This window comes from Salmo trutta, chromosome 2, assembly GCF_901001165.1.
Source record: "Salmo trutta chromosome 2, fSalTru1.1, whole genome shotgun sequence".
NCBI classification, from domain to species: domain Eukaryota; kingdom Metazoa; phylum Chordata; class Actinopteri; order Salmoniformes; family Salmonidae; genus Salmo; species Salmo trutta.
The window spans coordinates 7,025,008-7,051,334 of record NC_042958.1 but is presented as its reverse complement, the minus strand read 5'-3'; the positions used below and the strand labels follow the sequence as shown (position 1 = coordinate 7,051,334).

The 26,327-nt window shown below is 44.4% G+C and overlaps 1 protein-coding gene across 1 annotated transcript in view; it reads right to left on the bottom strand.

The window, feature by feature from the left end:
- Positions 1-26,327, bottom strand: part of LOC115148677 (potassium voltage-gated channel subfamily H member 2-like) — a 259,906-nt gene that overhangs the window by 15,711 nt on the left and 217,868 nt on the right. The window contains exons 6-7 of the mRNA XM_029690778.1: positions 1,979-2,402; positions 624-1,025 (exon numbers count right to left, since the gene is read on the bottom strand). Of these exons, the coding sequence (XP_029546638.1) occupies positions 624-1,025; positions 1,979-2,402 (826 nt within the window). The remainder of the gene's footprint in view (positions 1-623; positions 1,026-1,978; positions 2,403-26,327) is intronic.

Sequence of the window (26,327 nt, the reverse complement as noted above, 5' to 3'; positions counted from 1 at the left end):
GTGCTTCAACAAAGTACTGAGTAAAGGGTCTGAATACTTATGTAAATGTTATATTTCCGTTTTTTAATTTTGAATAAATTAGAAACAAATTCTAAAAACCTGTTTTTGCTTTGTCATTATGGGGTATTGTGATGTCATTATGGGGTATTGTGATGTCATTATGGGGTATGGTGTGTAGATTAATGAGGAAAAAAACTAATTGAATACATTTTAGAATAAAGCTGTAACGTAACAAAATTTGAAAAAAGTAAATGTGTCTGTATACCTTCCGAAGGCACTGTAATAATCATCCTCCATGTTGAAATGTGACCACTACTGACTGCAGAACTGAGTGGGATCGTCTTCTTGGTGAGGCATATTAAAACAGACATAACACCTTACAATGATCCTTACGTTCCTTAACTCTTATCCAAAACCTAACACTGAACCAGTTTTATCACACATTCTCATTCAAACTGTTAGCAGCTACCAAGACAGCAAACACTGCAACAAAACAAGTAACCAAGTAAATACGAGCAGATGCGGCACCACCATATTGCTAACCAATTAAATCACAGTAGCATGAATTTCTACATCCCTTATAGTTTACCCTCCAGCACATACAGACACTCCTTGGTACTTACATCCTATGAGCATGACACAGATGGAGAAGATCTTCTCAGAGTTGGTGTTGGGGGAGACGTTGCCGAAGCCCACGCTGGTCAGACTGGAGAAGGTGAAATAGAGGGCTGTGACGTACTTGTCCTTTATGGAGGGGCCTGAGCCCCGCACCGTGTCGTTGTAGTGTTTCCCCAATGACTCGCCCAGTGTGTGGAGCCAGCCGATGCTGCCGTTACGCTCCACGCTGCCGATGGCGTACCAGATGCACGCCAGCCAGTGGGCGATGAGGGCGAACGTGCACATGAGCAGGAAGAGGACGGCGGCGCCATACTCCGAGTAGCGGTCCAGTTTCCTCGCCACGCGCACTAGCCGGAGGAGGCGGGCCGTCTTCAGCAGGCCAATCAGAGTGGTCGTCTGGCAAGAGAGAGGAGAAACAGTTTGTTTAGTGTCCAATCTTACTTTGGGAGGTCCTGTGTTGCAGAGTTCTGCTCCATACAAGCCGTAACAAAGCTCATTCAACTCATTAAAGTCTTGATTGAAGACTATTATTAGTTGATTGGTTGAATCAGATGTCTGACTGCTTGGCTGGACCAAAATCCTGGACCCACACGGGCCTTCTGCAGATAAGATTGGATAGCCCTGGTTTTGGAGGTCAGTTCTAAGGTAAAATAGCTCTATTGTCCATTTAGGATAAATTACATTAGTGAAATTTACAAAATGTGCTGTGAACCATCCTCTGCCCTACACTTGTACCCGATCCCCTCAGCAGCACTGAGACCCTGGTCTGTACTAGCGGAGTTCTTCCCATGAATCCTCCCCATGATTTGCTGTGCTGTCGGTTGGTTCTGTTTATTCCCACCCATTATATTTGTCTTGAGGAGCCCCCACCACGTCTATACAGCAAATAAACAAGGACCCGATTACTTCCCTGCTTGGCAGAAAGCCTAGTTCCTCACTTCACAATAAATGATAGTCCTCTACTGCGGAGAATGTCCACTTCCTTGGCTCACTGGCCACTTGAGGTTTAATTAATTAAACATTGGCAAGAAGGTTGACAGTACAAACTTTCACAGTTGTTTTTCTGCGCCGGAGCCTTTGTGGGGATATCCCTGACTTGTAGTTCATTGGAGGTCCATTAATAATGGAGTAATCGAAGGGAGATTTTATTTTGGAGGTCCCAAAAGCTCATTGCAAATAGCTTTCATTATTTGTGGTTATCTACAGGTTAATATATCTAACCACCCTTAAATATGAAATCAAACCTTTAAAACCATGATTCATATCTGACAATCCCCATAACTTAAGATGCATTCCAACACAGGTTGTCCTCACAAAACTCCATTACCCACAATGCACTTCCCCGACCCCCAATTCCTCACCTCCTCTCCGCTGCGGTAGATGAGCAGGTCAAAGGGGATGGCTGCCACCATGTCGATAAGGAACCAGCCCTTGAAGTAGTGGATCGCTATCCTCAGCGGGGCGCTGACCACTTCGTCGTTAGTGTTGACGTATGTCGTCCTGAAGTTGATGACGATGTCCACGATGAACATAATGTCCACGATGAGGTCAACCACATTGAGCGGCGAGCACGAGTAGCCACAGTTCAACATGGCTGCCTCCTCCTGGTCGTGGAGGAGGAAGGCGGCGGAGTAAGGGGTCAAGATGGCCGTGTAGATGACCAGCAGCAGGATGAGCCAGTCCCACACCGCCTTGAAGGGGCTGTAGTGGAGGACGGTCCACTTGTGGATACGAGGTGCCTGGAGCTTGTACTCTGGGAGGACGTCGGCACCCAGCGACAGCACCTGGCGGGGGAGAGGGGGGGAGGGGTTAGCCTTTCTGATCTGGTAGTTGGATCAATATGATAGCGAGAGAGAGAGAGAGAGAGAGAGAGAGAGAGAGAGAGAGAGAGAGAGAGAGAGAAGGATTGGAATCGGGCAGGGAAGGATAAGATGAAAGTTCCCCAAAACCTTACATTTGAGGGACTTAAAGTTAGTGCATTCATCATAAGATAGCTTGGTGGGACAACCACATTTCACATTCATAATAAGCACATTTATCCTCAGTAAAGCAGCTGTCAGCAAAGTCAGAGCTAGATGGCGCCATAGAACATGGCTGACGTTTTACATTCTCCCAACCAATTGTGCAATTTTGTTATTTTTTTTGCATTTTGTGTAACTTATTTTTTAACTTATTGTGTACATAATGTTGCTGCTACTGTCTCTTGTGACCGAAAATAACTTCTGGACATCAGAAAAGCGATGACTCACCGCGGACTGGAAGAAACTGTTTCCTTTAACGAGTCCGACGAGTCCAACGAGAAGTACTGTCACGTCCTGGCCAGTATATAAGGTTAATTGTTTTGTAGTTTGGTCAGGGCGTGGCAGAGGGTATTTGTTTTATGTGGTTCAGGGTGATGTGTTTGTTTAAAGGGGGTTTGATGTAGTATTTCCGGGGTTTGATGTAGTATTTCCGGGGGTTTTGGTTTATAGTCTGTTTATGTATTTCTATGTGTAGTCTGGTGAATGTGTTTCTATGTTAGGTTAATTGGGGTTGGGACTCTCAGTTGAAGGCAGGTGTTGTCTATCTGCCTTTGATTGAGAGTCCCATATAGTAGGGTGTGTTTGTTTGGATTTTGTGGGTGATTGTTCTGTGTTGAGCTTAGGCTTTGCCAGACTGTTTGTTGTCGTTCGTTCGTTTCTCGTGTTTGTTATTTTTGTAGTCATTTTTTGAAGTTAATAAATCATCAAAATGAGCATACACGTACCTGCTGCGTTTTGGTCCTCTTTCGACGACAACCGTGACAAGTATATCCTGCTTTCACTGTAACAGGCCCAGATCCACACCTTTCGCGTGAAGAAAAGACACCGGAAAAGGAGACGCAGATCGGGAATCCTTGGGAAAATCTGGAGGCGAGCACTGCCTTCCATTCTTCTCGCTAACGTGCAATCATTGGACAATAAAATGGATGACTTACGATTAAGATTATCCTACCAATGGGACATTAAAAACTGTAACATCTTATGTTTCACCGAGACGTGGCTGAACGAAGATATGGACAACATAGAGCTAGCAGAATTTTCCATGAACCGGCAGAACAGAGACGCTACCTCTCGTAAGACGCACTCCACACTGTCCTTTCTCACCAGGACAAAACTAACACCTATGTGAGAATGCTGTTCATTGACTACAGCTCAGCGTTCAACACCAATGTGCCCACGAAGCTCATCACTAAGCTAAGGACTCTGGGACTAAACACCTCCCTCTGCAACTGTATCCTGGACTTCCTGACGGGCCGCCCCCAGGTGGTAAGAGTAGGCAACAAAACGTCTGCCACGCTGATCCTTAACACTGGGGCCCCTCAGGGGTGTGTACTTAGTCCCCTTCTGTACTCCCTGTTCACCCACGACTGCGTGGCCAAACACGACTCCAACACCATCATTAAGTTTGCTAACGACACAACAGTGGTAGGCCTGATCACCGACAACGATGAGACGGCCTATAGGGAGGAGGTCAGAGACCTGGCAGTGTGGTGCAAGGACAACGACCTCTCCCTCAATGTGAGCAAGACTAAAGGGCTGATTGTGGACTACAGGAAAATGCGTGCCAAACAGGCCCCCATTAACATCGACAGGAATGTAGTGGAGCGGGTCGAGAGTTTCAAGTTCCTTGGTGTCCACATCACCAACGAACTATCATGGTCCAAACATACCAAAACAGTCGGGAAGAGGGGACAACAAAACCCCCTCAGGAGACTGAAAAGATTTGGCATGGGTCCCCAGATCCTCAACAGGTTCTACAGCTGCACCATCGAGAGCATCCTGACCGGTTGCATCACCGCCTGGTATGGCAACTGCTCGGCATCTGACCATAAGGCCCTACAGAGGGTAGTGCGAACTGCCCAATACATCACTGGGGCCAAGCTTCCTGCCATCCAGGACTTATATAACAGGCGATGTCAGAGTTTTCTCTGCTACCGCACGGCAAGCGGTACCGGGGCGCCAAAAGGCTCCTCAACAGCTTCTACCCCCAAGCCATAAGACTGCTGAACAATTCATAAAAACGCCACCGGACAATTTACATTGACACCCCCCCACCCTTTAATACACTCACTGTTTGTTTGTTACCTTTGCATTGTCACTTCGCCCCCACCTACATGTACAGATTACCTCAACTAACCTATACTCCCGCACACTGACTCGGTACCGGTGTCCCCTGTATATAGCCTCGTTATTGTTATTCTTATTGTGTTACTTTTATTATTACTTTTTGTTTTAGTCTACTTGGTAAATATTTTCTTCTTCTTGAACTGCACTGTTGGTTAAGGGCTTGTATGTAAGCATTTCACGGTAAAGTCTACACTTGTTGTATTTGGCGCATGTGACAAATACATTTTGATTTGATTTGATTTAGTAAGCGGTAAAAAAAAAAAATATACCAAAAGTAGAGGTAGGGTTTTAGATGTTTTCAGAAGATGGGCAGGGACTCTGCTGTTCACCATTGGGGTGCCTTGGACTGCGTTGAGTAGGAGCTGTCCTCCCATAGGGGTGGCAGGGCCAGGAGACCAGAGGTGGCAGAACGGAGTGCTCAGGTTGGGGTGTAGGGTTTGAGCATAGCCTGAAATTAGGGAGGGACAGTTCATCTTGTTGCTTCATAGGCAAAAGTATCATGGTCTGATTGCCTAGGAGGAGAAACCACTCCCCCACAGCCACTGATTACGAAAACAACAACAGTCACAAATTGCCCTCACACAGTATCACTTCACAGGGTGTATAAGTAAGGATGAAAAACACAGCAGTTCCTTGCATGTGTTCTATTAACATTTAGCAATTAGAGCAATGTTCAGTGTCCAGTGATGGAAGCTGTTATGATAGGAGCGAAGGTAACCTCTCAAGCAGAATGGAAATGCTCAAACGCGCATGGAGCATACACACACACACACACACACACACACACACACACACACACACACACACACACACACACACACACACACAACCCTGAACACCCCCCGAACACGCATACACAACAGCACACTCTAAACACACACCGAACACACCCCAACCACACACCGAACAGAACACAAACCGAACACACAAACAACAGATATTCACCATGGGAACCAAATTCAGTCAGAGCACGCAATTCCAGTTGAGTGTCTTTGTTTCCGTTATTTATTCCAACTTCAGTCAGCAGCAATGAGAAGACAAACTAATCACAATGAGATAGCCATTTCCCCCGGTATCACAGTAGATCATCATAGCCTGTCTTTTTACTGTTGTTTTATTTCTTTACTTACCTATTGCTCACCAAATACATTTTTTGCACTATTGGTTAGAGTCTGTATTCAGCATTTCACTGTAAGGTCTACAAAGGTCTACAAACAGAATACCTGTTGTATTCAGCGCACGTGACAAATAAACTTTGATTTGATTTGATGAAATCACACAACTGGCGTAATGTGTTGAATTCTCTTTTAGGGCCTGACTGGTCTAGCGGTAACACCTCAGCCTCTGGCATACATGTACAGGTGTCGACGTAGGTTCAAATCCGGCCTACTGCCCTTTGACACAACCTCTATCTTTCCCCACTGCCATCCTTTCTCTGTAAAAAATAAATCATGTTTCTGAGAAACGTCTTTGTAGATACAAGGTTGACACCTGCAAAAGGCCTGTGAAAAGACATTGTGGTCTCCTTCCACTTTAACAGTATCTACGGTGTATTATGTTCCCTCAGGCTACTGTAGTTCACCTGCTCCCAGAATGCTCCTCTCGCTCATACAGGGGCGGTGTTTCCAGCTGAAGTGTGACAAATGGGGGGGGAGGGGCGTACAGGAGGAGGACCTGAATCCCTGGTAAGTCGCCTGATAAGGCACTGCAGGTGTTCAGGCAAGGCAGGTGCGCAGCGCAGAGGGCAGGTGTGTGTGTGAATTAGATGCCTATAATTCACGGTGTGTTGGCCCTTCGCTATGGAGCTCGGTCATGTTCCTGAGCTTGACAGGCACTGGGGGTTATCTATCATGTAGATGGTATCGTTTGTCACTGAGAAGGGCAAATCAAATCAACTTTGGGCAACTTTGCTTGTATGCCCTCGTCCTTTCTGGGGGTGGAGGCAGACATTGGGAAGCAATATACTCAATACAAAATACACACGAGGTAAAGGAGTTCAAAACCACACACACACACATGCACATGCACACGCACACGCACACACACACACACACACACACACACACACACACACACACACACACACACACACACACACACACACACACACACACACACACGACACACACACACACACACACACACACACACACACACACACACACACACACACACACGACACGCACGCACGCACGCACGCATGCACACACACACACGACACACACACACACACACACACAACACACACACACACACACACACACACACACGACACGCACGCACGCACGCACACACACACACACACGACACACACACACACACACACACACACACAACACACACACATACATACACACACACGCACGCACGCACACACACACACGACACACACACACACACACACACACACACACACACAACACACACACATACATACACACACACACACACACACACACATACGACACGCACGCACGCACGCACACACACACACGACACACACACACACAACACACACAACACACACACACACACAACACACACAACACACACACATACACGTGCAGAAACATAGTTCAGTGTCGCGCCCTTCTCTGCTTCCCTTCCCGAAGGATCTATTGGGTTATACAGTATATGTATAGTGATGTGTGTGAAATCAAGCAGCTTCGTAAAGAAATAACATCCAGCGGAAAACAACAAGTGCTGGTGTCTACATTTCACATGTATCATAAAAACCACATTTGAGTACCACAGCACTTTTGTAATGTAACTTTGTTGTAAGGTTTCTGCAGTTTTCAGTACAGATGTAATATCATAATTTGATCACTCTGCTATCGCATACATTTTTCCTACGCAGCAGGAATGCAAATTGTAGTGTAATCAATTTTCCCTTTTAAAATTTCAGACTTGATTTATCTCAACAAAAAATGTATACATTTCTACAAAAATCCATTAATTATAGTCCATCTCATAATTCAAATGTCCTTTTGCTGCAGGATTATTTTCCTGCAGCAAAAGAAAGTGATCAAATTATGATAGTACATCTGTAGATATGATAAAAGATGAAAAGACTGGTCCCCTGTTTGAACAGCTCTGCTCTGCCTTCATTTACTCAGCCCCTGCATGGTGTTCACTACCTTCATGGTTCTTCCTCTCTCTCTCTCACTGGCTGGCTGTTTGGCCCTGGAAAGGGCTAGCAGTGTCTATCAATGGAGGGTACCAGGTCAGGAACTTACAAGCAAGAGGGAATGGATTCGGAACAAGCAGTGCAATGTCACCTCTGAGGTCACATCCCTATTGCCACGGTGCTGTACTTTCACGACCCTCTCAAACAATAAGGATTTGATTTTTGTCTCTCAGAAAGAGAGCGTGAACATTACGAGGAGCACTGCAGCAGGATTTGAATATCGAGGATACGGAACATGCCAGTCCATCTGTTTATAAGTATTGATTTGAATTAGCATTTTGGGCTAATTCCATTTCCCACATTCTAATTAATTTGGCAGGGTGCCTCGGGTAGATGCTAAAACAATTACTAAAATAATTACATTGAGAGCAGACAAACAAGAGATTTGCCAAAGCCTCATGAGAATTGGGGAGAGCTCTCGGTGTCCTGAATGTGTTATTTATAGTAATTCGTCAATTGGTTTACATTAGACTCAAAACTGGCCTAAAGCCACAGCATTTTCAATCCAACTTTTAAAGTAGCCTCTTAGTGCAGAGTGTGTGTGTGTCAGTGAGTGTGTGTGTGTGTGTGTGTGTGCGTCTGTGTCAGCGTATGTGTGTCAATGTGTGTGTGTGTGTCAGTGTGTGTGTTTGTGTATCAGTGTGTTTGTGTGTGTATATGTGTCAGTGTGTGTGTGAGTGTGTGTGTGTGTGTGTCACTGTGTGTGTTTGTGTATCAGTGTGTTTGTGTGTGTATATGTGTCAGTGTGTGTGTGAGTGTGTGTGTGTGTGTGTGTCAGTGTGAGTGTGTGTGTCAGTGTGTGTGTGTGTGTGTCAGTGTGTGTGTCAGTGTGTGTCAGTGGGTGCGTGTGTGTGTATCAGTGTGTGTGTGTCAGTGGGTGTGTGTGTCAGTTGGTTGGTGTGTGTGTTAGTGTGTGTGTGTGTTAGTGTGTGTGTGGGAGTTTGTGTGTGTCAGTGTGTGTGTGGGAGTTTGTGTGTGTGTGTGTCATTGTGTGCGTGTGTGTGCATGTGTGTCAGTGTGTGTCAGTGTGTGTGTCACTGTGTGTGTGAATCACATTGTGTGTCAGTGTGTGTCAGTGTGTGTGTCACTGTGTGTGTGTGTGTGTGTGTGTCAGTGTGTGTGTCAGAGTGTTCGAGTGTGTCACTTTGAGAGTTTTGTGTCACTGTGTATGTGTGTGTTTGTGTGTGTGTATGTGTCATTGTGTGTGTGTGTGTGTGTCACTGTGTGTGTGTGTGTGTCAGTGTTTGTCAGTGTGTGTGTCAGCGTGTGTGTCAGTGTGTGTCTGTGTGTTTGTGTGTGTGTGTCAGAGTGTTCGTGTGTGTGTGTCTGTGTGTGTGTGTGTCAGTGTGTGTGTGTGTGTGTGTGTGTCAGTGTGTGTGTGTGTGTGTGTCAGTGTGTGTGTGTTAGTGTGTTTGTGTGTGTGTGTCAGTGTGTGTGTTTCAGTGTGTATGTGTGTGTGTCACAGTGTATGTGTGTGTGTGTGTGTGTGACATAAACTCACAGTGGCTTATTGAAAGACATTGACTTTACATGGTCTGCCTCCCCGTGGAGAATGTGGATGAGATATACCAATAGCAAAAGCCAAGGGAACCTGTCAGAAATAAATAACCTCTCAGCAACCAGCATGAACCAATTTACCTCTGTGTGAGGTCATACAGTGATGGTTACCGTGACGCTAGATGGACTGCCATCACCGTGACGATAGATGGACTGCCATCACCGTGACGCTAGATGGACTGCCATCACCGTGACGCTAGATGGACTGCCATCACCGTGACGATAGATGGACTGCCATCACCGTGACGATAGATGGACTGCCATCACCGTGACGCTAGATGGACTGCCATCACCGTGACGATAGATGGACTGCCATCACCGTGACGCTAGATGGACTGCCATCACCGTGACGATAGATGGACTGCCATCACCGTGACGATAGATGGACTGCCATCACCGTGACGCTAGATGGACTGCCATCACCGTGACGATAGATGGACTGCCATCACCGTGACGATAGATGGACTGCCATCACCGTCTACGGTTTATGTGAAGGACATCCTCAGCCCTCATGTCATATGTAAATTGGACACTCTCACACTAAATGCACACACAAAGTGTTTGTGATTTAATATGCGTAGGGTCCTCCCCTCTGTCTGATAGGCTGTAGCTGTTTGTGATTTAATATGCGTAGGGTCCTCCCCTCTGTCTGATAGGCTGTAGCTGTTTGTGATTTAACCTGTTAGGGCTAGGGGGCAGTATTTACACGGCCGGATAAAAAACGTACCCGATTTAATCTGGTTACTACTCCTGCCCAGTAACTAGAATATGCATATAATTATTGGCTTTGGATAGAAAACACCCTAAAGTTTCTAAAACTGTTTGAATGGTGTCTGTGAGTATAACAGAACTCATATGGCAGGCAAAAACCTGAGAAGATTTCATGCAGGAAGTGGCCTGTCTGACAAGGAGTCGTTCTTCTTGTCTCTGTTTATTGAAGAGTGGGGATCTTAGCTGTAACGTGACACTTCCTATGGCTTCCATAGGCTCTCAGAGCCCGTGAAAAAGCTGAACGATATCGAGGCAGCCCCAGGCTGAAATACATTATCGCCTTTGCCAAGTGGCCGATAAGAGGACAAAGGAATTAGGCGCGTGCCCGAGTCGACCCCGTGCTGTATTTTCTTTCGGCTGTTTACCTAATTGCAGATTCCCGGTTTGAATATTATCGCTTTTTTACGAGAAAAATGGCATAAAAATTGATTTTAAACAGCGGTTGACATGCTTCGAAGTACGGTAATGAAATATTTAGAAATCTTTTGTCACGAAATGCGCCGTGCGCGTGACCCTTATTTACCATTGGGATAGTGTCTTGAACGCACGAACAAAACGCCGCTGTTGGAACATAACTATGGATTATTTTGGACCAAACCTACATTTGTTATTGAAGTAGAAGTCCTGGGAGTGCATTCTGACGAAGAACAGGAAAGGTAATCAAACTTTTCTAATAGTAAATCGGAGTTTGGTGAAGGCTAAACTTGCTGGGTGTCTAAATAGCTAGCCCTGTGATGCCAGGCTATCTACTTAGAATATTGCAAAATGTGCTTTCACCGAAAAGCTATTTTAAAATCGGACATATCGAGTGCATAGAAGAGTTCTGTATCTATAATTCTTAAAATAATTGTTATGCTTTTTGTGAACGTTTATCGTGAGTAATTTAGTAAATTGTTAGTAAATTCATTGGAAGTTTGCGGTGGGTATGCTAGTTCTGAACGTCACATGCTAATGTAAAAAGCTGTTTTTTGATATAAAGATGAACTTGATTGAACAAAACATGCATGTATTGTATAACATAATGTCCTAGGTGTGTCATCTGATGAAAATCATCAAAGGTTAGTGCTGCATTTAGCTGTCTTCTGGGTTTTTGTGACATTATATGCTAGCTTGAAAAATGGGTGTCTGATTATTTCTGGCTGGGTACTCTGCTGACATAATCTAATGTTTTGCTTTCGTTGTAAAGCCTTTTTGAAATCGGACAGTGTGGTTAGATTAACGAGAGTCTTGTCTTTAAATAGCTGTAAAATAGTCATATGTTTGAGAAATTGAAGTAATAGCATTTCTAAGGTATTTGAAAACCGCGCCACAGGATTCAACTGGCTGTTACGTAGGTGGGACGATTTGGTGCCACCTGCCCTAGAGAGGGTAATATGCGTAGGGTCCTCCCCTCTGTCTGATAGGCTGTAGCTGTTTGTGATTTAATATGCGTAGGGTCCTCCCCTCTGTCTGATAGGCTGTAGCTGTTTGTGATTTAATATGCGTAGGGTCCTCCCCTCTGTCTGATAGGCTGTAGCTGTTTGTGATTTAATATGCGTAGGGTCCTCCCCTCTGTCTGATAGGCTGTAGCTGTTTGTGATTTAATATGCGTAGGGTCCTCCCCTCTGTCTGATAGGCTGTAGCTGTTTGTGATTTAATATGCATAGGGCCCTCCCCTCTGTCTGATAGGCTGTAGCTGTTTGTGATTTAATATGCGTAGGGTCCCATCCAGCTGACGACTACTGAAAGTCTTGCTGTTGATAAGAAGCACTGTTATCTGTTCTTAAAGGAGTCTCTCTGTAAGACAAGGATTGAAAGGTATTGTAGTGTACCAGCCTTTATTTTTATCAGGGAGTCGTACTGACACCAAGTTCTTTTTTTACAGAAAATGTCCATGCCATGTGTGACGATGGCTATCGCAGGATATTCTTCCGGCACTAATGGAACTCATAAACAATTCAGGGGCTTCAGTTTCTACTGTAAACGTGTGATGTCATGGGGACCTCAGGTCGTTCTACATCAACCAACGCTAGATCCGTTGTCATTTCGGGAGCGTTCGGGGTTGATACCTTTTTTAATAATGCAAGTACAACTCACGACTCGTATAAGATATAGGATGCTGTTAGACTGACAACGCTTTCCCAACAGCCAGCCGCTGCTAAGAAGATACGGGTTACCATGACATAACCAGCACTGACAAAAGCAACAGATATGGCAGTGAAGCCGATCAATGTGTTTGAGCTACATATACCCAGTCCTCACCCTGCCTTGACATGTCTTAGATATACGATATAAGTACAATAAAGGTGTGAGTGAGATGAATGTCTTCTTTTTCAGTGTCATAGCCAACACAGGAGAATGAGAGTGAGAGAGAGAGATCAAAAACAAACTCAATTTTGATAAACTCCCATATCTACTGGGTGAAATACCACAGTGTGCCATCACAACAGTAATATTTATGACCTGTTGCCACAAGAAAAGGGCAACCGGGGAAAAAGAAACACCATTTTAAATATAACTCATATTTATGTTTATTTATTTTCCCTTTTGTGCTTTAACTATTTGCACATCATTACAACACTGTATATAGACATAATATGACATTTGAAATGTCTTTATTATTTTAGAACTTTTGTGAGTGTAATGTTTACTGTTCATTTTTTTATAGTTTATTTCACTTTTGTTTATTATCTATTTCACTTGCTTTGACAAATGTGAACATATGTTTCCCATGACAACAAAGCCCTTGAATTGAATTGATAGAAGAGGACACCAGCCTATATGAGAGGATCTCTCTGGCTCTCAACACGAGCACATTCTATTCATGTGGCCCGATTCCCTAGTTTGAATCTAATGCATTGTGGCATATATGCTCACATGCAGTCAGCAGCAAGCCCAGATGTAAGATGAACAGTTTCTAGCACATTCAGCTATATGTCATGCAATATCTATTTTGATCTTGGCCTCTTTATAAATGCTACAAATCGAATCAGTTGGATATTTGCTATTGTGGAGAAGAGAGATTTAAAGCCCTACTTCTACCTGTTGGAGGCTAAAGTGAAGGAGAAGAGAGACTCAAAGCCCTAATCCTCCGTGTTGGAGGCTAAAGTGAAGAAGAGAGACTTAAAGCCCTACTCCGTCCTGTTGGATGCTAGAATGAAGGAGAAGAGAGACTTAAAACCTCTTTGGGCTAGGGGGCAGTATTTTGACGTCTGGATGAAAAGCGTGACCAAAGTAAAATTATATGCATATAATTGGTATATTTGGATAGAAAACACTCTAAAGTTTCTAAAACTGTTAAAATAATGTCTGTGAGTATAACAGAACTGATATGGCAGGCGAAACCCTGAGGACAAACCATACCAAAAAATAAATAATTCAGCCTACCACTATTTCCAATTGCTGTCATGTTTTATTATGAGGTGAAAACCTCCCAGATTGCAGTTCCTAGGGCTTCCACTAGATCTCAACAATCTTTAGAAAGAGTTTCAGGCTTGTTTTTGGAAAAATGAGCTAGAATTTGTAGTTTTTCTGTAGTGTTTTCAGGCGTGTGGATGAGAGCGCGTTCTTTGTTGTTTATCTCCGGTAAAGACAATAATGATTCTCCGTCTTAAATTGTATTGTTTATTTACGTATTAGGCTACCTGAGGTTTGATTATAAACGTTGTTTGACTTGTTTGGAGAAGTTTATTGGCAACATTTGGGATTCATTTTGTATGTGTTTTGAAGGAGGGAAACCGGTGGATTATTGAATGAAGCGCACCAGCTAAACTGAGTTTTTGGGGATATAAAGGACTTTATCGAACAAAATGACCATTTGTGATGTAGCTGGGACCTTTTGGAGTGCCAACAGAAGAAGATCTTCAAAGGTAAGGCATTTATTTTATCGCTATTTCTGACTTTCGTGGCGCACCTGCCTGGTTGAAAAATGTTTTTCATGCTTTTGTATGCGGGGCGCTGTCCTCAGATAATCGCATGGTGTGCTTTCGCCGTAAAGTCTTTTTGAAATCTGACACAGCAGCTGGATTAACAAGAAGTTAAGCTTTATTTTGATGTATGACACTTGTATTTTCATGAATGTTAAATATTTATATTTCTGTAATTTGAATTTTGCGCTCTACCGTCCCATCTGCCCATCAGAATTAAAGCCCTACTTCTTCCCGTTGGAGGCTAAAGTGAAGAAGAGAGAATTAAAGCCCTACTCCTTCCTGTTGGAGGCTAAAGTGAAGAAGAGAGACTTAAAGCCCTACTCCTTCCTGTTGGAGGCTAAAGTGAAGAAGAGAGACTTAAAGCCCTACTCCTTCCTGTTGGAGGCTAAAGTGAAGAAGAGAGACTTAAAGCCCTACTCCTTCCTGTTTGATGCTAGAATGAAGGAGAAGAGAGACTTAAAGCCCTACTCCTTCCTGTTTGATGCTAGAATGAAGGAGAAGAGGGAGAAGAGAGACATATTTAAAGTGATGATGGTGCTGATGAAAAGTAAGGAGTTGGTTGGAGCTTAGAGAGAGAGTGAGAGGGCAAAAGAAAGCTGGGGATCTGGGGATGGGAGGATGGAGGGGTTGTAGAGATGGAGGCAAGATTATGTCTGGCTTCTCTGTGAGGTAATATTCTCTTTTGTTATATTTAATGGGAACCAGCAGCGGTGGATAGGGAAAGGTCACGGAGAAAGCCAAGTCTCACACACACACACACACACACACACACACACACACACACACACACACACACACACACACACACACACACACACACACACACACACACACACACACACACACACACACTCTCTCTCTCTCAATTAAATTCAATGTAATATGGTCATACATTTGGCAGGAGGCTAGGAAGTGCAGCTCAGTTTCCACCTCATTTTGTGGGCAGTGTGCACATAGCATGTCTTCTCTTGAGAGCCAGGTCTGCCTATGGCGGCCTTTCTCAATAGCAAGGCTATACTCACTGAGTCTGTACATGGTCAAAGCTTTCCTTAAGTGTGGGTCAGTCACAGTGGTCAGGTATTCTGCCACTGTGTACTCTGTGTTTAGGACCAAATAGCATTCTAGTCTATCACCTGTATATCCATCTTCCCTGGACCAGAGCTAGCAGTGATCATTCTTGCTTCCCAAATAACTGGTGGCTCTTTATCAGTGATGCTTCGCACCACCGGGTCATCTGAAGAATAGCCATTTGCAAACAGCACTTCAATTTTGGTTTGCCTGGGAGGGGATCCCTGTGTCGCCAGTTTGCCTGGGCAGGGATCCCTGTGTCGCCGGTTTGCCTGGGAGGGGATTCCTGAGTCGCAGGTTTGCCTGGGAGGGGATCCCTGAGTTGCCGGTTTGCCTGGGCAGGGATCCCTGTGTCGCCGGTTTTCCTGGGAGGGGATCCCTGAGTCGCCGGTTTGCCTGGGAGGGGATCCCTGAGTCACCGGTTTGCCTGGGCGGGGATCCCTGTGTCGCCGGTTTGCCTGGGAGGGGATCCCTGAGTCGCCGGTTTGCCTGGGAGGGGATCCCTGTGTCGCTGGTTTTCCTGGGAGGGGATCCCTGTGTCGCCGGTTTGCCTGGGAGGAGATCCCTGAGTCGCCGGTTTGCCTGGGAGGGGTTCCCTGTGTCGCCGGTTTGCCTGTGCGGGGATCCCCTGTGTCGCCGGTTTGCCTGTGCGGGGATCCCCTGTGTCGCCGGTTTGCCTGGGAGGGGATCCCTGAGTCGCCGGTTTGCCTGGGCGGGGGTCCCTGGACAAGAAAAGGTTGAAGACCCCTGATTTACAGCATTTCACTCACTCAGACAACAAAAAAATTCAGAATGTCTGTCAGTCAAAACCCATATAGCACTGTGAAGTGCAGAGCCTAAGCTCTGACATCATGTATAGCATGTTACTGTACACCCAGTGCTTTCCATGTTCAACCCGGATACGGATACGAGTGTAAAATAGTCTACATTATCTCAATAATTGCATGTTAATTTTAATGTATTATTTCATATTTCTCTTATCCTCATGAAATAGTAATTATAGTTAAAAATGCACCTGGAATCATCGGATATGCATATAAACAGGGTAATACAACAAAAACAGACCAGAGTTGATTTAATTGAATTCTTGGATGGACTTCCTGATTAGATTTGAGACACAATCAGAGGAGAAGATTATGTCAAATTAGTTGGTCTGTTTCTGATTGTATTTTATAGGAACCTCAAGTTCCTTTGTAGCCCACAATGAATCCACTTGGCCAGGGTTGGAGTCAATTCCATTTAAATTCCACTCGATTCAGAAAGTAAACCAAATTCCAATTTCTATTCAACATGATCCTCATTGAAAAGTATTGAAGATTTGAGAATTATAATTATTACCATTGAAGCATTGAGTATTAGAATTGGAATTTCAGTGTACTTCCTGAATTGCCTGGAATTGAAATGAAATTGAACCGTACCCTGCATCTGACCTTTGTGTTTTCATGCCAACAGAAACACGGAAACAACACTGTGTTGTAGAATCTGTTATTTATGAGTCCCGTGTGGCTCAGCTTGCAATGCCAGGGTTGGGGCTTCGATCCCCACGGGGGACCAGTATGAAAAAGTATGAAAATGTATGCACTCACTACTGTAAGTTGCTCTGGATAAGAGCATCTGATAAATTACTCAAATGTAAAAAAAAAAAAATATTTACCAGTAGAGAGTAAAGGTCTACACTTTTTGTATTCGGCGCATGTGACAAATAAAGCTTGATTTGATTTGAGAAAGGCCAGAGTTGCGCTTGGACCCCAATCACCTCTATCACAACCACTCCAATTAGATCATAATTAATCTGATACTTAACTAAACGAATGGTCGGACAACTTGGTCAGACAATGTTAATAGGAAAAAATGATAAAAGGTTCTCTCTCTCTCTCTCTCTCTCTCTCTCTCTCTCTCTCTCGCTCTCTCTCTCTCTCTCTCTCTCTCTCTCTCTCTCTCTCTCTCTCTCTCTCTCTCTCAGCCTATCCAGGGGTCACTCTGGGTTCAGTATGAGTGCCAGTCAGATTTAAACTCTCAGAAGGTATCTTAATCCTTAACCTCTTAACGCACGCCAAGGATAGGGGGCGCTACAGCGAATTTTGAAAAAAATACGTTCCCATTTTAAATGGCCTCCTACTCAAACTCAGAAGCTAGGATATGCATATAATTAGTAGATGTGGATAGAAAACACCCTAAAGTTTCTAAAACTGTTTGAATGGTGTCTGTGAGTATAACAGAACTCATATGGCAGTCAAAACCCCGAGACAGATCCTAACAGGAAATGGAAATCTGATTTGCGGACTCACCTTCAGCACTTTGCCTATAAAACACACCGTGAGTTAGGATTCATTGAGCACTTCCTAAAGCTTCCACTGGATGTCACCAGTCTTTACAAAGTGGTTTGAGTCTTCTATGGTACAAACTGACCGAATGAGAGGCTGTGGAACTTGGTCACAGGGGGAGGGCCATTACCATTATGACGCGGGTTCCCCTGGCTACCCTCCCCTTTCGAAACGTTTAGTAAGACAATGCAATCGTCCCCCTTGAACATTATTGAAGCTCTGGTTGAAAAAGGCCCTAAAGATTTGTTATACAACGTTTGACATGTTTGAACTAACTTAAATATATATTTTTTGCACATTCGTGACAACAAGTCCCGCGCACTACGGTACATTATGAGTAGCCTTCGGAACGCGCTAACAAGAAGAAGCTATTGCGACATAAATTATTAACTTTTTCGAACAAAACTACATTTGTTGTGGACCTGGGAATCCTGGAAGTGCCTTCTGATGAAGATAATCAAAGGTAAGGGAATATTTACAATAGTATACAAGAGTAGATTTGATATTAGATTGTTCCAAGATAGCGCTAACCTGTCGCCTAGCCTATTTTTCTGAGCATAGCATCCCCTTTTATTGCAAAGTGTGATTTCCCAGTAAAGTTATTTTTAAATCTGGCAATGCGGGTGCATTCACGAGATGTTAATCTATAATTCTTTGAATGACAATATTACATTTTAAAAATGTTTTCGAATAGTAATTTAGTAAATTGTAACGCTGATCACCGGATGCATTTGAGGGAAAATATTTTCTCAACGTCACGCGCCGATGTAAAATGCTGTTTTTATATATAAATATGAACTTTATCGAACAAAAGAATGCGTCTATTGTGTAACATGATGTCCTAGGAGTGTCATCTGATGAAGATTGTCAAAGGTTAGTGCTGCATTTAGCTGTGTTTTGGTTATTTGTGATGCATGTGGTTGGTCGGAAAATGGCGATGTGGCTACTTTGACGATGTACTCCTCCAACATAATCTAATGTTTTGCTTTTGCTGTAAAGCTTTTTTGAAATCGGACAACGTTGTTCGATTCAGGAGAGGTGCATCTATAAAACGGTATAAAATAATCCTATGTTTGAAAAATAAATAAAAATAAATGCTGTTATGGTTCGGTTATGAATATGGCAATATGATTTTTCGCTGGATGTTGATGCCGCATGCGGGACGAGCGCTTTAATTAACTTCTTATGGCTTGAGGGCGCTATTTTCACGTCCGGATTAAAAGTGTGCCCAAAGTATACTGCCTGCTACTCAGGCCCAAAAGCTAGGATATGCATATAATTGCATATAATTGCAGTTCCTATCGCTTCCACTGGATGTCAACAGTCTTTAGAAATTGGTTGATGTTTTTCCTTTGTGTAATGAATAAGTAACCCTGTTCAGAATGAGGCTCGAGGGAAGTGTACTGTTTGATAGAGGCGCATGACCTGAAAAGCACGCTCCACTTTGTTTTCCTCCGGTATTGAACGCAGTTTATCCCGTCTTAAATTGTATCGATTATTTATGTTAAAAAAGACCTACACACGCCCAACACACACTCATCCCCCACACTGCCTCCCTGTCTCCCCCCTCACCTCTCTCCCCTCCGTGGGCTCTCTCTCTTGGGGCCCAGGTTGGCCGGGTGGCGGCGGCCCAGGCGACTGCCGAGGCATGAGAGCAATAGAGGGTCTGTGGTTGATGTTGGCGCGTTGGGATTGGAGAAGGACGTTGAGCAGCTTTAGGACCAGTGGCACAACCATGGTCCTCAGCACCTCGCCACCGTGGGGTTGCCGTGGTGATCACCTTTGCCACCGCCAGACCCTGCCGGGACCTCGCTAAACGGCACGACCACTGACACTACGTGGCCCCGGTGTGTGGGCACCCTGGACTGGGAACACATATCGAGAGTCCTGGTTTGCACAGGCATCAAGTCCTTCCCTGGTAAACCCCCTCTTCCCTTTCTCCTTTCCTTTACATCCACTGACAGCTCAGTCGTCTGCCAAACACCTCTCGTCTTAGTGAGAAGAGAACCTCTCTGCATCTCTCTTCCATCTCTTCTCTCTTCTCTCTCAGCTCATCTTCCCGCTGGCTTGGTTTCCAGGGAGTCAGCCTCTCTGATCATCGCCACTTTTTAGAATTTCTTAATGAGTTTCTTGGAGTGTTTGTTCACAAAGCCCTTGTCCCTGCCCCTGCTCTGCTCTCTGATACTGGAGGATGATTTATTTCGTAATACAGCTGTGGCACTTGGGCAGAGGAGCATAGAGAGAGAGAGAGAGTGAGAGAGAGAGAGAGGGTGAGGGAGGAAGGGAGGGAGGGAGGAGGAGAGAGAGCGAGAGAGAGAGGGGGGGAGGAAGAGAGAAAAAGAGAGATAGAAAGAGAGGGGGAGAGAGAGAGAGAGAGAGAGAGAGGGGGAGGGAGAGAGAGAGAGAGGGGGAGGAAGGGAGAGAGAAAGAGAGAGAGCGAGAGAAAGGGGGAGAGAGAGAGGGGGAGGGAGAGAGACGCAACAGGAATCTGTTTCCATTAGTTAAGGATGGAGCGCTGATGTTCGAGAGACTACACAACTTCTACGCTGCCTCAGAGAGAGAGAGAGAGAGAGAAAGATGAGAAAGCATACGCTGGCAACTGTTTTGCAGAAAAACAAAATAAATTGCAAATCATACATGGTCTGTTGAGGATAATAGGAGAGGAAGGGAGCAAGAGCGAGGGTGGTAGAGAGAGAGAGAGAGAGAGAGGAAAAGAGAGGGAGAATGGGGGAGCAGAAAGAAAAGAGAGAGCTATATAAAGAGAGAGAGAAACAAAGAGAGAGAGCAATAGTAGGATGGTGATTCAACACCCTTTCAAAGTAGTGTTAAATTATCTATTGCACAGACAGACAGACAGACAGACAGACAGACAGACAGACAGACAGACAGACAGACAGACAGACAGACAGACAGACAGACAGACAGACAGACAGACAGACAGACAGACAGACAGACAGACAGACAGACAGACAGACAGACAGAGTTTGTTGAAAGCCAAAGATAAGGAAGAATAGAGCAGAATACACACAGCAGAATCAATCCTCTGGGTTGCCAGATTGGCTGAGCAGAAACAGTACACAGCGTTAGGCGTTATTCCCCAACTCGCCATCTCTGGCTTGGCAACCAAACAATAAGCCACATCATAGCCATTAATGCCCACTGCTGTGCCCTATGTCGGGTGTGTGTGGTTCAACTGTATATGTGCAGGTCAAATCACAATTAGGACACATCTGGCATGGTTCTCTAGATGAAAATGTGATTGTGAATCTGATGGGTCAGGTCAGTGTGTGATTGTGAATCTGACGGGTCAGGTCAGTGTGTGATTGTGAATCTGACGGGTCAGGTCAGTGTGTGATTGTGAATCTGACGGGTCAGGTCAGTGTGTGATTGTGAATCTGACGGGTCAGGTCAATGTGTGATTGTGAATCTGACGGGTCAGGTCAGTGTGTGATTGTGAATCTGATGGGTCAGGTCAGTGTGTGATTGTGAATCTTCCTTATTTCTCCCTCCCTCCCTCCCTCCCTCCCTCTGCTCTGCTCTGCTCTGACCTATCAGGGTGTGGACTGGCATATCTCATCCTCAATTCCCCCTGGCTTCTGTTCTGAGCTAAACATGTTACTGTTGGCCTCCCTCCCTCCTTCCCTCCCTCCCTGCCTGCCTCCTTGCCTCCCTTCCTGTCTCCCTCCCTCCCTCCCTCCCTACCTCCCTGGCTCCTCTAATTCCATCATCGCGTCTCTGTCTGTCAGTAGAGCTCCCTCCCTCCCTCCCTCCCTCCCTCCCTCCCTCCCTTCCTGGCTCCTCTAATTCCATCATTGTGCCTCTCTGTCTGTCAGTAGAGCTAGCTCCCTGTCTCCCTCTCTGCCTCCCTCCCTCCCTGCCTCCCTGTCTCCCTCACTCTTTGCCTCCCTCCCTCTCTCCCTCCCTCCCTCCCTCCCTGCCTCCCTCCCTCTCTGCCTCCCTCCCTTTCTCCCTACCTCCCTCCCTCTCTCCCTACCTCCCTTCCTACCTCTCTGCCTCTCTGCCTCCCTTCCTGTCTCCCTGACTCCCTGCGTCCCTCCCTCTCTGCCTCCCTCTCTCCATTCCTGGAACTTCTAATTCCATCATCATGCCTCCCTATCTGTCAGTAGAGCTAGCTAACGTCTTCAGGGGTAAATATTGTTGTGCTGTTTCTGGGACAGAATTACACATGACCACTTGCCACAAGCCCCTGACATGGCTGGTCTGTTTGTGTGTCCAGGGGGAAGTGTGTGTGTCGGGGGGAAGTGTGTGTGTATGTGTCTGGGGGGGAAGTGTGTGTGTATGTGTGCGAGGGGAATGGTGTGTGTGTGAGAGAGGGGGTGTTTGTTTGTGTATGTGTGTTATCTTTGTGCATTATGTGTTATAGACAGACAGACAGACAGACAGACGAGACAGACAGACAGACAGACAGACATACAGCCAGTCAAGCAGACAGACATGCGTCGTTTCTGAATTGTGGTGGCATTTACGTCCCTTGCCTTTGCAACCATGAAAAACACTTTAAAATGACAAATAGCTACACATCATACATGCTTTTGTTTATATACAAACTGTTTATCAATGGTAAAACAAAATGCAAGTCCTTTAAAACTTCTTCGGGATCGGTGTCCCTCCACGGGACGGTTGAGCTAACGTAGGCTAATGCAATTAGCTTGAGGTTGTAAGTAACAAGACAATTTCCCAGGACATAGACATATCTGATATTGGCAGAAAGCTTAAATTCTTGTTAATCTAACTGCACTGTCCAATTAACAGTAACTATTACAGTGAAAGAATAGCAGGCTATTGTTTGAGGAGAGTGCACATTTTTGAACGTGAAAAGTTATTAATAAACAAATTAGGCACATTTGGGTAGTCTTGGTAGAACATTTTGAACAGAAATGCAATGGTTGATTGGATCTGTCTACAACTTTGCACATACACTTTTGCCATCTAGTGGCCAAAATCTAAATTGCAGCTGGGCTGCAATAATACATTATGGCCTTTCTCTTGCATTTCAAAGATGATGGTACAAAAAAAGAAATAACGGTTGTTTTTTTCTTCATATTATGTTTTACCAGATCTAATGTGTTATTTTCTCCTACATTCCTTTCACATTTCCATAAACTTCAAAGTGTTTCCTTTCAAATGCTACCCGAAATATTAATATCCTTGCTTCAGGGCCTGAGCTACAGGCAGTTAGATTTGGGTATGACATTTTAGGCAAAAATTTAAAAAAGGGGTAATCCTTAAGAGCATTTATACTGCAAAATGTTATGTTTGTGGCTTGTCACAGTAGTAATGTGTAGAGTTGAAGTGACATGTTTTCATGAATTTAAAGATATCTACCTATTATTTTGAATGCTAGAAAGTGAACGAAAGTATTTGATACATTGTATAGATCAATAAAAATAAAGAAGTTTATTAAAATATATTTTTTTTACAAGTAGTGAGTGTGTCCCTCAGTTTTATGTCATTGGTGTTAATGCCTTAAAAATCACCTTGAACATTCTCTCCAGTGGCAAACTGTTATCGGGGTGAAGGGTCTACGTTAAATACAATTAGTAGCTAATCACTCTCTTTTAGTATGTCATAAATTTGAGGATTCCATTGAAACTTTGATGTGTGAATCCAAAGTGTCACTTGGTGTTACCCAATTTAAATGAAGGGAAAAAAACTTTGTGAGCAAAATGATTAATCATATCACTTTAGTAAATCATTTTTTAAAGGATTGTTGACCTTAGATTTGAGCATTTGTGGCCTCAATTTCAGAAAATCCTAATTTACCTAAAATGTCTCAATGGTGTTACCATTATTGGTGTTACCATCATTGGTGTTGCTACTCCTACTGGTGGCATAATGTTACCTGGTAGGCTCCCGTTACTGGGCAGCTCGCGGCTGGGTTTTGCTTTGTAATCTATGATAGTTTGCAAGCCCTGCCACATCCGATGAGAGTCAGATCTGGTGTAGTAGGATTCAATCTTAGTCCTGCATTGATGCTTTGCCTGTTTGATGGTTCGTCGGAGGGTGTAGCGGGATTTCTTATAAGCAAGCGTCTGGATTAGTGTCCTGCTCCTTGAAAGCCTTAAGCTCAGTGCGGATGTTGCCCGTAATTCATGCCTTCTGGTTGGGATATGCTCATATGGTCACTGTGGGGACAACGTCGCCAATGCACTTATGAAGCAGGTGACTGATGTGGTAAACTCCTCAATGCCATCAGATGAATCCCGGAACATATTCCAGTCTGCGCTAGCGAAACAGCCCTGTAGCTCAGCATCCGCTTCATCGGGCCGCTTCCATATTGAGCGCGTCACTGGTACTTCCTGTTTGAGTTTTTACTTGTAAGCAGGAAGCAGGAGGATAGAGTAAAAGATCAATCCCACGTCTGCATCGGCCGTGCAGTATTTACGGTGATTTGGCATCTGCAGAAATCAGGGCATTCATACATCGTGCGCTTCACCGAGCAGCGCGGAGCTGTTGAGGAAGTTGTCTAGGAAGTGAGTTGGTGTTTATACAGTACCTTCCGCCCTCACCTACCGTCAACCAATCATGTCAATGCAGAGCTATATGGAGCACTCCGCATTGTTACAAAATTTGGTACGGAGCTCAATTTGGCCTCTGTGTGCCTCCAGAGGCTCCGCATCACGCGTCACACAATCTATATGGCGCCTCCGACCACATTTTTAGATCAAGCATAAATTGTCTCTTATGGTTGCTTCTAGTTGCACACGTGACATGCTGGTAGAAATGAGGTAAAACAGATTTCAGTTTTCCTGCATAAAAATCACCAGCCCCTAGGAGCGCAGCCTCTGAATGAGCATTTTCTTGTTTGCTTATGGCCCTATACAGCTCGTTGAGTGTGTTCTCAGTGACAGCATTGGTTTGTGGTGGTAAATTGGCAGCTATGAAAAATATAGATAAAATCACTCTTGGTAAATAGTATGGTCTACAGCTCATCATGAGGCATTCTAACTCAGAACGTTGATACTTCCTTAATATTAGCTGTTGTGGACAAAGAAACACACACTTCCTCCATAGATCTTACACAACAATGCCGTTCTGTCCTGCCGATGCATAGAAAAACCAGCTAGAAGTATATTATGCACGTCCTTGTTCAGCCACAACTCCGTAAAACATAGGATATTGCACTTCTTCAGGTCTCGTTGATAGGATAGTCTCGAACAGAGCTCGTCCAGTTTGTTCTCCAGTGGACTGTACGTTCGCCAATAGAATGGAGGGTAGAGGCGGTTTATGTACTCGCTGACACAGTTTCGTCATGGTGCCCTCTCTTAAACCGTCTTTTTATTTTCTGTGTCTCTGGCCTGGTCCGGGGTGAGCAGTATGTCCTGCGCCTCCGACTTGTTGTAGTTGAAGTCTTCATCCAAATCGAGGTTAGTGATCGCTGTTCTGATGTCCAGAAGCTCTTTTCGGTCATAGGAAACAACGGTGGAAATATTATGTACAAAAAAAAAGTTCAGATGAGGGCAAAAAACCCACACAAAATAGCATAATTGGTCAGGAGCACATAAAACGTCTGCTATGCCATGCAACGCCATTAACAGGGCCAGGACAGGGGCCTCAAATATTGAGTGCAGCAACCCAAATGAGACCAGCCACATGATTAATTGGTCACTATAAATGTAACGATTTTGGTTTGTGTTTGTTTTATACATTAGTGTGGCTGTCCTAAGGGATGGATCTAATTCTACATAATGGGTTCCTGGAGGAAAATGGGGAGGGTCTTGCTTTTTCAATTTGAGTCAAGTAGAGTGTTCAGTATTTTTTAAATCTAGTCCTGGCGAGTGTCATCTAATTTGAAAACATAAATACATTGGCACAATGAGCACTAATTGTCTCTCAAATATATTGTTACAGTTGGTGGTTAGCTAGCTAGCGAATTTTAGCAATATTAGCTTAGACGTTAGATCAGTCAAAACACCTCAAAACAAGACATGGTATCAAAAACAAGATACAACTGGCTGAAATGAGCCACTTACGATTTCCTATATGGCAGCTTTTTGTAATTGTTACTAGCTATCTAGCCATCTATAATCACCACAACACGCTGACTTCTGCCCCATGGAAGCATGCACATCATTTTTGTCAGCTAACCCATCTATAGCCTGTAGGCTAAGAAGTGCATGCTGGGAGAAGCACAGAGTGAAGTTCTATTTCTAAGATAGCTGAATAAATAAATAATAAATAAAACTAGGCTGCATTACACACTGCAGTGAATATTCCAACCCTGAGCCCCAGCATGCTCTGCTCTTGCTGGTCAAAACGTTTTTGTGTGTTGCCTAACCAATGGCTGTGCTGTGTAGGTCTAGGGTGGCACTTCAAGAGGAGAGTCAGGCTTCTTCCGAAAATAATTTTTGATTAGACGTGCACAGAAAAAAAATATGCATATTGCCCATGCGGAGTAGCCTATAGTCTATGTTCTGTTCAGTTTGAGAAGAGCGCTAAGATGAGAAGGAGGACCTGAGGTCAACTTTGATTTTTATTAAAACCAATATGTTTGACTGGCTGCATGAACTGAGAGCTCCGCACAAGTAATTTGCACCTGTACACAGCCCATCTGTAAATAGCCCACCCAGCTACCTCATCCCCATATTGTTATTTATTTTTTGCTCTTTTGCACCCCAATATCACTACTTGCACATCATAATCTGCACATCTATCACTCCAGTGTTAATGGTAAATAGTAATTATTTCGCCACTATGGCCTATTTATTGCCTTATCTCCATAATC